At 42.5% G+C, this 13894-nt stretch overlaps 1 protein-coding gene across 2 annotated transcripts; it reads left to right on the plus strand.

The window, feature by feature from the left end:
• The first annotated feature begins 4885 nt into the window (after nt 1-4885).
• LOC106584280 (transcription factor Jun) lies at nt 4886-7001 on the plus strand. Of its 2 annotated transcripts, none has more exons than XM_014169347.3 (2): nt 4886-5250; nt 5358-7001. In XM_014169347.3, exon 2 carries the CDS (start codon nt 5406-5408, stop codon nt 6285-6287), a length of 882 nt encoding a protein of 293 aa, XP_014024822.1. In that variant the 5' UTR covers nt 4886-5250; nt 5358-5405; the 3' UTR covers nt 6288-7001. The 2 variants fall into 2 exon arrangements, with proteins under 2 accessions (XP_014024822.1, XP_014024821.1); XM_014169346.3 differs by having other exon boundaries at nt 4886-5181; nt 5309-7001.
• Nucleotides 7002-13894: the final 6893 nt, after the last annotated feature.

The raw sequence follows: 13894 nt of genomic DNA on the forward strand, positions 1-13894 counted from the left end.
GGTGTTAGAGCTGTTCTACCATGGTCATCTATGACTAACTCCTTTGGGCTGGCTACTTTATTCTGGCTAAAGAAACTGGTCTTGTTCACTTGGTGGGTCCCGAGAAAACTCCTAAAGCTTTAGGTGGGCCATACTGTTTAGCTAAAATTGTTTGAAAACCACAGGCAAATATAATCATAGTGTTTTACTGGGAGTCTAGGTAAATAGGTGTCTATGTCTGTGTTTGTGTAGACTACCCTGCCCAGGTATCCTGTTTTGACCATCTCAGCATATAACGTGGGGGATGGGGACCACCAAGAGGACCACCGTCAAGAGGCCACCACCGCACCCTACAACAGGCTACATGACAAACCAAACACACCGCCCATGCACACACACCACCCACTGTGTACCGGTGTGTGATCAGGAGTGTGTCCTTGTTAAAAGTTATTTTATGTTATACCTCAAACGGGAGGTGATTTTTCCACAGGTGAATGAATGTGTGCTGTGTGCTTCTATTCTCCTTATTGGCCAAGTGTCTGTACAATGAATCAACAAAACAATGTATTTCTGTTGTCTCTTTGTGGATGACATTTAATTGCAGGGGAATTCTACCACTGAAGATTCTGTTTGGCCCTGGGCATGACATCGTACATCAAAAGGAACAGAGGCATGACAACTGACATTCAAATCCTGCCAAACCTGATGGGTATCTTTAGTATCTCGACTGAATTATGACACCTAAGACAAATGAAAAACTGAATCTCCACTTCAGGCCTCTCCTATAGAAAGCAATATGGGTGTTTTTGTATGTTGTGTTGTACAGTATGTTATGTTTGTTAAATAGTATTTAAAAATGTAATAAAATGTATGCACTCTACTGTAAGTCGCTCTGGATATTAGCGTCTGCTAAATGACGTAAATGTAAATGTTATACATACCATGTCATCTGCAGGTTTCCATCTTTTCATGGATGCCAGGACTTCTGGAATAAGAGTGCTGATTATTGCTGAGTATACTATCCTGATTAAAAAAGGCCTGCCCTGGGCCAATACATAAACACCCAACAGTGAATTCACTATTCCTCTCACGCTCCTAGGACAGACACACCTACACATACAGATACAGATAAAACATCTCATTTGTGATGTGGTGAATAACAAGATGTCGGTGTAGATAAATGTTTCCTTTTTTAAGGCAATTTCCTGCAATTCTACAATTTTCTCTATGGAGCTGAGAGCAATGTTGCAGTTTTAAAGCTAATTTCCTGCAATAATATACATTTTACCATGGATAACGCTGTGTTCTTACGTTCAAAAATTATAACAAAATCAATACTGCAAAATTCATTGTTTTGGGAATTTTCAAATCTCCCTGAATGTCTAGCTTTTTTGGGGGGGTTAATTTATTGTAGTTCTCAAAGATTATAAAAAAAATATATAGGTCTATTTTCTTTTCTACATACTTTATATCTGTTTTTAGTCATTAAAGTTTACACAGAAAGCATTTTTCCATATATATATATATATATATATATAATATATATATATATTAAAATACATTTACGGGATGGAAGAATGCTTTCTGTGTAAACTTTATATACAATACCAGTCAAATGTTTGGACACACCTACTCATTCAAGGGGTTTTCTTTATTTTTACTATTTTCTACATTGTAGAATAATAGTGAAGTCATCAAAACTATTATATAACACATATGGAATCATGTAGTAACAATAAAAGTGTCAAACATATCAAAATACATTTTATATTTGAGATTCTTCAAAGTAGCCACTCTTTTCACTGATAAAAGCTTGCACACTCTTGGCATTCTCTCAACCTGCTTCACGAGGTAGTCACCTGGAATGCATTTCAATTAACAGGTTTTCCTTGTTAAATGTGAATTTGTGGAATTTCTTTCCTTCTTAATGCGTTTGAGCCAATCAGTTGTGTTGTGACAAGGTAGGGGTGGTATACAGAAGATCAGGCCTTCATGGTCGAATTGCTGCAAATAAACCACTACTAAAGGACACCAATAACAAGAAGAGACTTGCCTGGTCCAAGAAACAAGAGCAATGGACATTAGACCGGTGGAAATATGTCCTTTGGTCTGATGAGTCCAAATTTGAGATTTTTGGTTCCAACAGCTGTGTCTTTGTGAGATGTAGAGTAAGAGTAGGTGAACCAATGATCTCCTCATGTGTGGTTCCCACCGTGAAGCATGGAAGAGGAGGTGTGATGTTGTGGGGATGCTTTGCTGGTGACACTGTCAGTGATTTATTTGGAATTCAAGGCACACTTAACCAGCATGGCTACCACAGCATTCTGCAGCGATACGCCATCCCATCTGGTTTGCACTTAGTGGGACTATCATTTGTTCTTCAACAGGACAATGACCCAACACACCTCCAGGCTGTGTAAGGGATATTTTACCAAGAATGAGAGTGATGGAGTGCTACATCAGATGACCTGGCCTCCACAATCACCCGACCTCAACCCAATTGAGATTGTTTGGGATGAGTTGGACCGCAGAGTGAAGGAAAAGCAGCCAACAAGTGCTCAGCATATGTGGGAACACCTTCAAGACTGTTGGAAAAGCATTCCAGGTTAAGCTGGTTGAGAGAATGCCAAGAGTGTGCAAAACTGTCATCTAGGCAAAGGGTGGCTACTTTGAAGAATCGAAAATCGAAAATATATTTTGATTTGTTTAACACTTTTTTGGTTACTACATGATTCCATATGTTATTTCAATTTTGATGTCTTCACTATTATTCTTCAATGTAGAACATAGTACAAATAAAGAAAATCCCTTGAATGAGTAGGTGTCCAAACTTCTGACTGGTACGGTATATATTTATTTATTTATTTTACACCGTTCAGGTTAAGGTGGGCTGAAAAAAAACACCCAAGGATTACAATGGCAGAAAATTCCTTGAAACCCTAACTGTAGTCATAACTCTAATCCTAGCTTCATGTCCACAACAGGATTGAGCCAGGATGTGGACAAGAAGTTAGGGTTGGTGTAATGGCTAGGGTTAGGGTTGAGCCAAGATGTTGAGATGAAGCGAGAGTTAGGGTTAAGGTCAGGTCTAGGAAGGGTTCAGTTTATGTAAAGGTAGGGGTTAGGGTTGTCTAAGGTGAGGTTGAGCTGGAATGTGAATTTTAAGCTATAATTAGGTTTAGGGAAATCATCCCCCCATTGTAATGGAATATATTAAATGAATCATCATGTCTGTGACGCCTATGTCTAGGTACAGTATCAATATTGTGACAGTAATGTTGAAATATTTATCATTTATTTGACCGAGACGTGTGCCGATAGAAAGACGCATCAATCTCAGCTAAATCATCTGAGCGAGCGAAACAGAGCCCCTCTGTCTCAAAAGGAGTAGGGCATGTCATACTTTTTCTGGTCAGACAGAATCAGATACATGGGCTACATATAGCAAGACAGAGGGGCGCTGTTTCACTCATACATTTCAGCAGAGAGGAAGAGGCGAAGCGAGAAGGCTGACTCTGTGAGAATCTGTCCTGAATAAGGCCACTGAGTTTCCATGGTCATAATATGCAGACCTAAGTTTGTCGCCAGCATTCCCGCCTTTAGGACAATGACTCGCATTGTTAGGGCGGAGACACGAGCATCTCGTCATTATATAGAGATCTCTGGTTTCAGCCACTTGCGAATTACAAAATAAAGTTGGCGTGAACAGTGCACTGCTCAGATGCTGGCATCCCCTAAAGTAAATGTATGTTTTGTCAAAATTATATAATCACTCCTGTATAAATAAATTCATTCAAAATACTTTAACAGAGAGCTTGACTTTGCCACAGATGATCATTAGCTTCTTTAAAAAAAATAGCTGTGGATTGTTTCAAATCACAAGTGCATAGGCCCATGCGTATTTGGGAAGCAAGTAATTTGGGCAGCGCGCGTGGCAATGGGCCTAGCTGATTATTGAGATGTGGCTGTCAGTGAAAAGAGTCTAAAATGAGTGAAGATAATGTGTCTTGAGTATACTTTATGTTGAGACGAGAAGGGGAGGGGTGTGTGGCGAAGATATGGCCGTCTCTCTCCAGAATGCTTGCACTCAGCTCTCCAGAATGTGCTCAGCTGTCTCCCGCCAACTCTTGCACATGCACATTGTTTTGAATAACCATCATTTAGTAGTTTTGTCAATATTGTTGAGGGGACAGGTGAACCTGACTTGATACAATGCTGGTCTTTATTATAACACCCATTAACAAAATGATTGCACACAGGAGGTCCCGTGAATTAAAACGTCCCGCCGATAGAAATCAAATGCCCGTCCAACTGATGAGTTCTGGTGCCGGCGCGGGGCTATTCATTCAATCAAACAAACAATGAAATTCATCTAGACAATTATTCAAACACATTATTTGTATGGATCATTAAACAGTAGCCAATTACCTCTGGGCTGATCATGCAAAGTTTCTGGAAGCAGAGGAAGTCTGTCTAGCAGAAATTCATTTGAATCTCAATTCAAAACATATCCTATGGGCAGTTTATTTTCTGTGGAATAATATGCTACATAATGCAGCATAGAGCTATACATTTCAATTGGATAACATGCATCTAAGAATTGAGAATACACAGTCGTCTATCCCGCCACTACCGTCTTGAACCGGAGTGCTAAGCGGGTAACCAGATATTCAAAAACAATACGTCATCCCACAATGCACTGCGCTTCATCTCCTCACTCTATTACCTCATCCCATCAGCCACCGCGAGACTGAGAATCTTCTGGGTGGTCGTCTAGGCAACACGCCTAATCTGAAACATTAGAGAACGCCCCGCAAATCGCCAGCAGCCAATGGGAGACTGCAGAGGTGACATCATGTCTATTTTTAGAGGCCGTGGCTGCAGATAAGCTTTGCCTCCACGCTGGAAGAGTCAGTATACACACAGAGAGCCAGAGATGTGTACTGTGAGCAGGGGCGCTGTAGCAAGTTACAGCACCTAGAGCGTCTCATTCTGAGACTGTTTACAACCGTGAACAGAAGCGAAAGAAGGACTTTGAAGAATGTATACATCGTTCTGAAAATCTCGCTGCTGCTGAATATTGTATTTGTTTGCGCGGTAGGTTACAAGCAGGAGTATACGTTGTTACGTTGGTGTAGCGGCACGCTTCTATCCCAGAGACTATTGTTTCGGCTTCGGAGGTTGTAAGGATTTCCCGACCTAGTAAGAAACTTTCTCCGAGTTTTACAACTGAAAGAAGGAGAGGGGTCTGAAACATACTTCTCTGTCAGTGTGAGTAGCCTACGAGAGAACTTTCTAACATAGTTTTTGGTTTATATTCTATGTCTAGAAAGATGGAAACTACCTTCTATGATGACTCGCTCAACTCTTTCTCCCAGCATGAGAAACCGGACTACGGATACAACCCCAAAGCACTGAAACACAGCATGACACTGAACCTGGCCGACCCAACCAGCACACTCAAACCTCACCTCCGGGCTAAAGCCAGCGACATCCTCACCTCTCCTGACGTGCAGCTCCTCAAACTGGCCTCCCCAGAGTTGGAGCGGCTCATCATCCAGTCTAGCAACGGCCTGATCACCACCACACCTACCCCGACGCAGTTCCTCTGCCCGAGGAACGTAACCGATGAGCAGGAGGGCTTTGCGGAGGGATTTGTTAGAGCACTGGCGGAGCTCCATCATCAACACGTCTTGCCCAATGCACCCGGGGGCCCAGTCACATCCGCTGGGCAGACAAGCATCAACAACCCGACAATACCCCCACCTGTTTCCGCCTTGACAGTGAGCAGTGTTTATAACAACAACATAACCATGCGCTCTGAGTCGCCTGTCTACGAAGACCTGAACACGTTCACCCCGGCTATCACCACCAACTCAGCCCTGGGTTACACCACTTCAGCCCCAGCTATGAGCTTTCCCTCTGCGCCGCCACAGCTCCCCGTCTATGGGCAGCAGTCTCACCCCCACCCCAGGCTCACTGCCCTAAAAGAGGAGCCCCAGACGGTGCCTGAGATGCCTGGGGAGACCCCCCCTCTCTCTCCCATCGATATGGAGAATCAGGAGAGGATCAAAGCCGAGAGGAAGCGCATGAGGAACCGCGTCGCCGCCTCCAAGTGCAGGAAGCGGAAGCTGGAGCGCATCTCCCGGCTGGAGGACAAGGTGAAGAACCTGAAGACTCAGAACTCCGACCTGGCTTCCACAGCCAACATGCTGAGGGAACAGGTCGCCCAGCTCAAACAGAAGGTGATGAACCATGTCAACAGCGGCTGTCAACTCATGCTGACGCAGCAGCTCCAGACCTTCTGAGGAAAGGACACTTGGAGAAGAATAGAGAGAAAGATTTTGAACGAAAAAGGACAAATCGTTTATAATTAACTGTCTGGCTGTGTCTTCGTGGCATTGTGACAGGGTGAACGGGACAGTAACAGCACGAGACTGGCGGGAGGGGACCGGGGCTGGTTGCCTCTTACTAGGTGCCTCGCAGGACACTGTTGCACGGAGGAGTTGGGGCTCGGGACAGAGCAGAGCGCGCGATAAAAATCGCAGGTGAACTAGAGAGAAAGAAACCGCAACAAATTGGACAAATGGATGTTTTGGTTCGTGTTTTTTATTGACTTGAAATTTGTTGGCTTTGACTAAGCTGTGCTTTTACACATTGACCTTCGGTGTAATTCTGTATTAGAAGAAAGACAAAGTGCAGTAGAGAATTTAAAACTGCCTGGCGCCAAAGGAGAGGGTGTGTACTCTAAACAGATTACAAAAAGCTGCCCAACTTCTGACTTACAATGTACTTTTTATTCTTAGTTATATTGCGTTAGAACAAACATTTCAAGAGTTGTTTTTTTCAAACGTTTTTTTAATGGGGTTCATTGTTATTATCTGTATATAAGATCAACCTGGAGTACTTACATTTACTATTTGTAATAAAAAAATACAGTATCAGTTTGTTCGTTTTATGAGCACTTCAGAAACAAATAGATATTTAAGAAATGTAATAAACCATCTGTGAACTGAATACAATGCCTCTTGTGTTCTCTGTGGGTGTGTGTGTACTAAAACACTTTCCAACATCTAGAGAGCAGCCAGTTCTCTGTACCTGAAGGGAGTGCCTTATTGATCCTGAGGTTATTGATTGAGTTTCATTAGTGATTGAGTCAATGGCCCTTCTAGCTCACCACAGCGCACTATTTAGAAACTGCTGTTGCGGGGTCAGATGTGTAGTCATCCCCTAATGGTTAAAATGGCACTCCAGTCTCCTTTTCACCTCATTCAACGCCTAATTATACTTAACAAAAGGCACATCTCAGTAGGTGGTCAAGAAGGTAAGACATGACATTGCACAAGTAGGGGGAGGGCTTTCTTCTTTTGTTCCCTATTGCTCCTCTATTATTCCTCAAGCAAGGGGGGAGGCCGATGACATCACAGATTCCCATCAGACCAACTCATTTACATTTACATTTAAGTCATTTAGCAGACGCTCTTATCCAGAGCGACTTACAAAATGGTGCATTCACCTTATGATATCCAGTGGAACAACCACTTTACAATAGTGCATCTAAATATTTTAAGGGGGGGGGGGGTTAGAAGGATTACTTTATCCTATCCTAGGTATTCCTTAAAGAGGTGGGGTTTCAGGTGTCTCCGGAAGGTGGTGATTGACTCCGCTGTCCTGGCGTCGTGAGGGAGCTTGTTCCACCATTGGGGTGCCAGAGCAGCGAACAGTTTTGACTGGGCTGAGCGGGAACTGTGCTTCCTCAGAGGTAGGGGGGCCAGCAGGCCAGTGGTGGATGAAAGCAGTGACCTTGTTTGGGTGTAGGGCCTGATCAGAGCCTGAAGGTATGGAGGTGCCGTTCCCTTCACAGCTCCGTAGGCAATCACCATGGTCTTGTAGCGGATGCGAGCTTCAACTGGAAGCCAGTGGAGAGAGCGGAGGAGCGGGGTGACGTGAGAAGAACTCATTGAATGCCCAACTTGAAGTTTGCAGTTGTGTCTAAAAAAAACATGATTTTGCTCAAACCATATATATTTTTTACTCTTAAGTGTGTGTACTAAACTGTATACTTGGAATATTGCTTTTCAACAGTAAAGCAAACAAAAAATTGCTGAAGGAAGTCTTATAAGGTAAGGATTTGCGCTTGAGTATTCTGAACCTAGACCTGTGGTTATAGGGTCAACCTCTACAGCAGGGATGTAGGCCAGTAGTGTATAGAATGCAACATTAGATGCTCCACCTTACGCCTCGTGTCCACTTGAGTCTCACCATCTAACACAGATACTCTGTATGTTGTAAAGTGGCCTACATTCACAGGCCTCAAGGGCATGCTTGACACACTGCTATGGCTCAGGAAACTATAAAGTAAATTATTATTGAATTACTCAATCATGATAACTTAAATTATTTATAAAGTACTTTTTAATGAATTTCAGCCAAAGTGTTCAGTAAGTTCATAGCACAGCTGAACTGTGTATTGTGTCTACTTAACTTCCTGTTGCCCCCGTCAACATGACAATTAGGTTGCTCACACAGCACCACAAACATGATCAGTGTAAACAACAACATGAGAGCAATAAACAACAACAGGAAGAAACATGGTAACTAAACATGGTAACTAACATGGTAACTAATGCCCACACCGCAATATAACAAGTCTGGATACAATGTTGTATCCAGACTTGTTATATTGCGGTGTGGGCACTGGGCAGAGTCATCACATCGTAATAACTAAGAGCATAATCATAACATTTGATTAACTATTCAGCTAGTCAAAATGAGGATTTATATGGTCAAGGACGGCCAATGAGCATCTGCTAATACAGAAACTATAAAGAAAACGTGCACCTACAGCAGAATGTCTGTGATTCCCTGTAGGACTCTGAAATATTCTCTAGAGGGCGACATTATCCATGAGAGGAACAGAGTTGAAACCTCAAGCTCTCCAGGGGCCAGGCTCTAGTTTATTACTGGTGGTCAAAAATACCATGTTCAGGAGGACAATACAGAACAAAGAAAATGATGTTTATATTACAAAAGTACTCATAGAGGAACATAATCTGATGCCCAAGAAATATATAGTGGTTCGCTACATAAAGATATGTTCCCTGTAATTAGAACGATATAGAAGACACAATATTGGCACAATATACTACAAATATATTGCAAAGTAGGTCCAACTCAGATCTTAAAACCCATGTAAAAAATACAGTCACTGTTCAGAGTTTATTATGTAGTCTACTTATAAGATCAAATTGAGAAAGAACCACTGAGAACAGTCTTATGGAAGAACATTAGATAAACAGACATAATAATTGACACAATATTCAAGTGGGTCAGAGTCTCAAACAGATTTTTATCAGTGTGCAAATCTGCTTTGATCTGAATGCCTTAACTTTGCAAAACATGACATCATACCGGAACTTATCTGACCATATAAGGACAGAGAAAGGTCGGGAGACCTACGTCATCTCACCTGAGAGTAGGCGGTTTTACCGGAAGTGGAGCTAATCTTTGACAAGTGACAGACCAAAGGATTGGGCTCAGAAGCGTGCGCTGTACTTGAATTAGCGTTCACTGCCCGTTGTCCTCCAAGGTTGTTTGTTTGTTCAAAGGAAAACAAAGGAAAACAAGTTAAGATGTTGCCAAAACAGTAGCTCTAATCATTGTAACACATGGTGCCATGATAGAATGCAATGTTCAGCGGAATAAAATATAGTCTGTATAGCCACTGTATAGACTCAAAGCATGTTTAAAACGATGGGCTTTATTTTTAACAAACCTAACACAATGGTTAACCTCAGCGCACGGTGCTCCATGGCGAAATATGTGGTTGCTTAAATTTGTGTATTTTATGTATTGCCTTGGTATCAACTCCAATTCCAATGTTAGTCCTTTATAGTTTGTTAAATAGCATACAGAAACGAAATAACTTGAACCCATTTGCAGTCCACATTGGCATGTCCATGCTCAGCCATAATGCAATTTACAGTAGGCCTAGCCCCTATATCAGTGTGAATGCTATTGAAGCCATACATTACTTAGAACAAACATTGTTAATAAGCAAGATTTATTAACGATAAGGCCTAAAAAGAGAACAAAAAATTCGAATCAAATTCTAAACAAAACAACAACTTGTTTCACTTACATATACCATAATTTCTCCTCGTGGGCATATAACATTAAAACAACGCAGACTATGGAGTGTTTGATGCACATCCAAACTTTTTTTCGCAGTAGCTGGATAAAGATCCATTATAAATAGAAAGGGAGAGTGTTCGCTCACCATTATAGTGCTCCCAAATAGGCCGATGTTTTATGGACCTAATCATAACCATTTTAGAGATCAGATCGCATTCCCACAACTCCAGAAGTTGCATTGCACTGGCGCTATGGAAGTGGTAACCATAAAGCCAGGAAGGTGAATCATTCTAATAAGATTGGCTGTAAAAAAAAAAAAGGAAACAATACGTTTTTTTAACAACAACAACAGCAACAACAATAAATACATGTAAAATGTAATAATATCATAAAATCGACAGAATAAAAAGGCACGCATTGCTGTTGAACCAGTCTTCGTTATAGTAGGCCCAACGGGAAGGTTTGGGTTTTGAACACATGAAACTGAAAACAAGCAATTGGTACAGGTTACAGATAACTTCTAAATACGAGTTTCACCGGTATTCACCGAAGTTCTCATCTCTCGTTTCATGATGGGCATGGACACGTAGCCTACTGTACATCATGGAGGGGGTTTTACAAACGTCCAAAACCGGACCTGGCTAAAATAACGTGGGCCTGCCCACAACGCACAAACAAAAAGGGAATCACTGTTTCCTCTCAAATTTCATATTTGAACAAAGCTTTGGTGATTAAGATGTATTTCCAAGCGGTCTCAGGAGCCAAACCCTTTATCGACAGTCTTGACTACTTCACGATTGCATTGGGCAGGACAAAAAAAAGCTTTCGTTCAGAGGAAAGGAGGCTATGCATGTTTTTTTAACCAAATAAAACGAAAAATGGGGAAAAACATTAGTTTTTTAATGTTTCTAAATACAAAGTATACGGGCACCAAAAGCACATTAGGCTACTCTTGTTCCATGCGCATATGGACAGTGTGCGTCACAGCTGGATGTCAAAATACATGCCACATACAACTGCTTTACCGCTAAAATCAGCATTTGGTTGATCTTAAATATCCCTATTAGCGCTGCCTGAAATTAACACTTTGGATCATGTTTTTAAGGACACACATAAAATATTTCCACCGTCCCATCTGAGCGCAAGTGAGCTGATATAAGACAGGTAAATGTCCGAAACTGGCATAAGGGCTGGAAAATGACAGTGCGCCAGTTTTAACAAGCTGAAATTGCAAACTAACATGCGTTTTACACTAGCGCCACCTTATCGCTAGCCAAAAATAGAACCCTATATGTTTTAGGCTATATCTTGGATGGCCCATCCTTGCATCCATAGCTTGGAAAGTGGTTACATTTCTCCAGGCCCATCCAAAACAGTGGCGGGAACCGCTTTATTATTGTTTATCTTCTTCCACCCATGTTTGATGCTAACCGAACCAGTACTGTACCAGTGTACCAGCGAATGAAAGACTATATGGGGGCGGGAGAGAGGGTACGGGACACATGGAGACCGCTGATTGGCTAACTATTGGAGAGAAACAAGCAATGATTGGATAAGAGTATGCAAGACACTGTCACTCAAAGTATTCCTCAATCGGTGAGTACTAAAGACAGCAAAAGACTGAAGATTAGAAAGGAGGAAAAACGCACTCCCTCAGATGGTAAAACAGTGTCACGCCCTGACCTGAGAGAGCCTTTTTTATGTCTCTATTTAGGTTGGTCAGGGTGTGATTTGGGTGGGCATTCTATGTCCTTTTTTCTATGCTTTGTATTTCTTTGTTTTGGCCTGGTATGGCTCTCAATCAGGGACAGCTGTACATCGTTGTCACTGATTGGGAGTCATACTTAGGCAGCCTGTTTTCCTTTGGGTTTTTGTGGGTAGATGTTTTCTGTTTAGTGTGTTAGGATACTTGACAGGACTGTTCGGCTGTCGGCTGTCGTTTGTGGTTTCTTTGTGAAGTGCCTTTTTCGTCCTAAATAAAAGATGAACAAATTCCACGCTGTACCTTGGTCTACTTCTTCAGACAGCCGTTACAAACAGGAGCCTAGAACTACACAACTCAAACCAGGAATCATATTCGAAGCCACAGCGACAGCAAAGCTCTTGCTATTGGAGGACCGTTTAAAATGCCGTCAATGTCAAACATTTTTATTTTTTTTATTTCACCTTTATTTAACCAGGTAGGCTAGTTGAGAACAAGTTCTCAACTGCGACCTGGCGTAGCAATTCGACACATACAACAACACAGAGTTACACATGGAATAAACAAAACATACAGTCAATAATACAGTAGAACAAAAGAAAACAAAAAGTCTATATACAGTGAGTGTAAATGAGGTAAGTTAAGGCAATAAATAGGCCATGGTGGCGAAGTAATTACAATATAGCAATTAAACACTGGAATGGTAGATGTGCAGAAGATGAATGTGCAAGTAGAGATACTGGGGTGCAAAGGAGCAAGATAAATAAATAAATAAATACAGTATGGGGATGAGGTAGGTAGATAGATGGGCTGTTTACAGTTGGGCTATGTACAGGTGCAGTGATCTGTGAGCTGCTCTGACAGCTGGTGCTTAAAGCTAGTGAGGGAGATATGAGTCTCCAGCTTCAGAGATTTTTGCAGTTCGTTCCAGTCATTGGCAGCAGAGAACTGGAAGGAAAGGTGGCCAAAGGAGGAATTGGCTTTGGGGGTGACCAGTGAGATATACCTGCTGGAGCGCATGCTACGAGTGGGTGCTGCTATGGTGACCAGCGAGCTGAGATAAGGCGGGGCTTTACCTAGCAGAGACTTGTAGATAACCTGTGGGTTTGGCGACGAGTATGAAGCAAGGGCCAACCAACGAGAGCATACAGGTCGCAATGGTGGGTAGTGTATGGGGCTTTGGTGACAAAACGGATGGCACTGTGATAGACTGCATCCAGTTTGTTGAGTAGAGTGTTGGAGGCTATTTTATAGATGACATCACCGAAGTCGAGGATCGGTAGGATGGTCAGTTTTACGAGGGTGTGTTTGGCAGCATGAGTGAAGGATGCTTTGTTGCGATATAGGAAGCCGATTCTAGATTTAATTTTGGATTGGAGATGCTTAATGTGAGTCTGGAAGGAGAGTTTACAGTCTAACCAGACACACAGGTATTTGTAGTTGTCCACGTATTCTAAGTCAGAACCGTCCAGAGTAGTGATGCTGGTCGGGCGAGCAGGTGCGGGCAGTGATCGATTGAATAGCATGCATTTAGTTTTACTGCGTTTAAGAGCAGTTGGAGGCCATGGAAGGAGAGTTGTATGGCATTGAAGCTCGTCTGGAGGTTAGTTAACACAGTGTCCAAAGAGGGGCCAGAAGTATACAGAATGGTGTCGTCTGCGTAGAGGTGGATCAGAGAATCACCAGCAGCAAGAGCAACATCATTGATGTATACAGAGAAGAGAGTCGGCCCGAGAATTGAACCCTGTGGCACCCCCATAGAGACTGCCAGAGGTCCGGACAACAGGCCCTCTGATTTGACACACTGAACTCTATCAGAGAAGTAGTTGGTAAACCAGGCGAGGCAATCATTTGAGAAACCAAGGCTGTCGAGTCTGCCAATACGAATGTGGTGATTGACAGAGTCGAAAGCCTTGGCCAGGTCGATAAATACGGCTGCAAAGTAATGTCTCTTATCGATGGCGGTTATGATGTCGTTTAGGACCTTGAGCGTGGCTGAGGTGCACCCATGGCCAGCTCTGAAACCAGATTGCATAGCGGAGAAGGTACGGTGGGATTCGAAATTGGGGTGACATTTAG

Source organism: Salmo salar, chromosome 23 (genome assembly GCF_965601325.2).
Source record: "Salmo salar chromosome 23, fSalSal1, whole genome shotgun sequence".
In the NCBI taxonomy this organism is placed as follows: domain Eukaryota; kingdom Metazoa; phylum Chordata; class Actinopteri; order Salmoniformes; family Salmonidae; genus Salmo; species Salmo salar.

Excerpts from the sequence above, each read along its gene's own strand:
- LOC106584280 (XM_014169346.3), top strand. The coding sequence starts at position 5,313 with ATGGAAACTACCTTCTATGATGACTCGCTCAACTCTTTCTCCCAGCAT.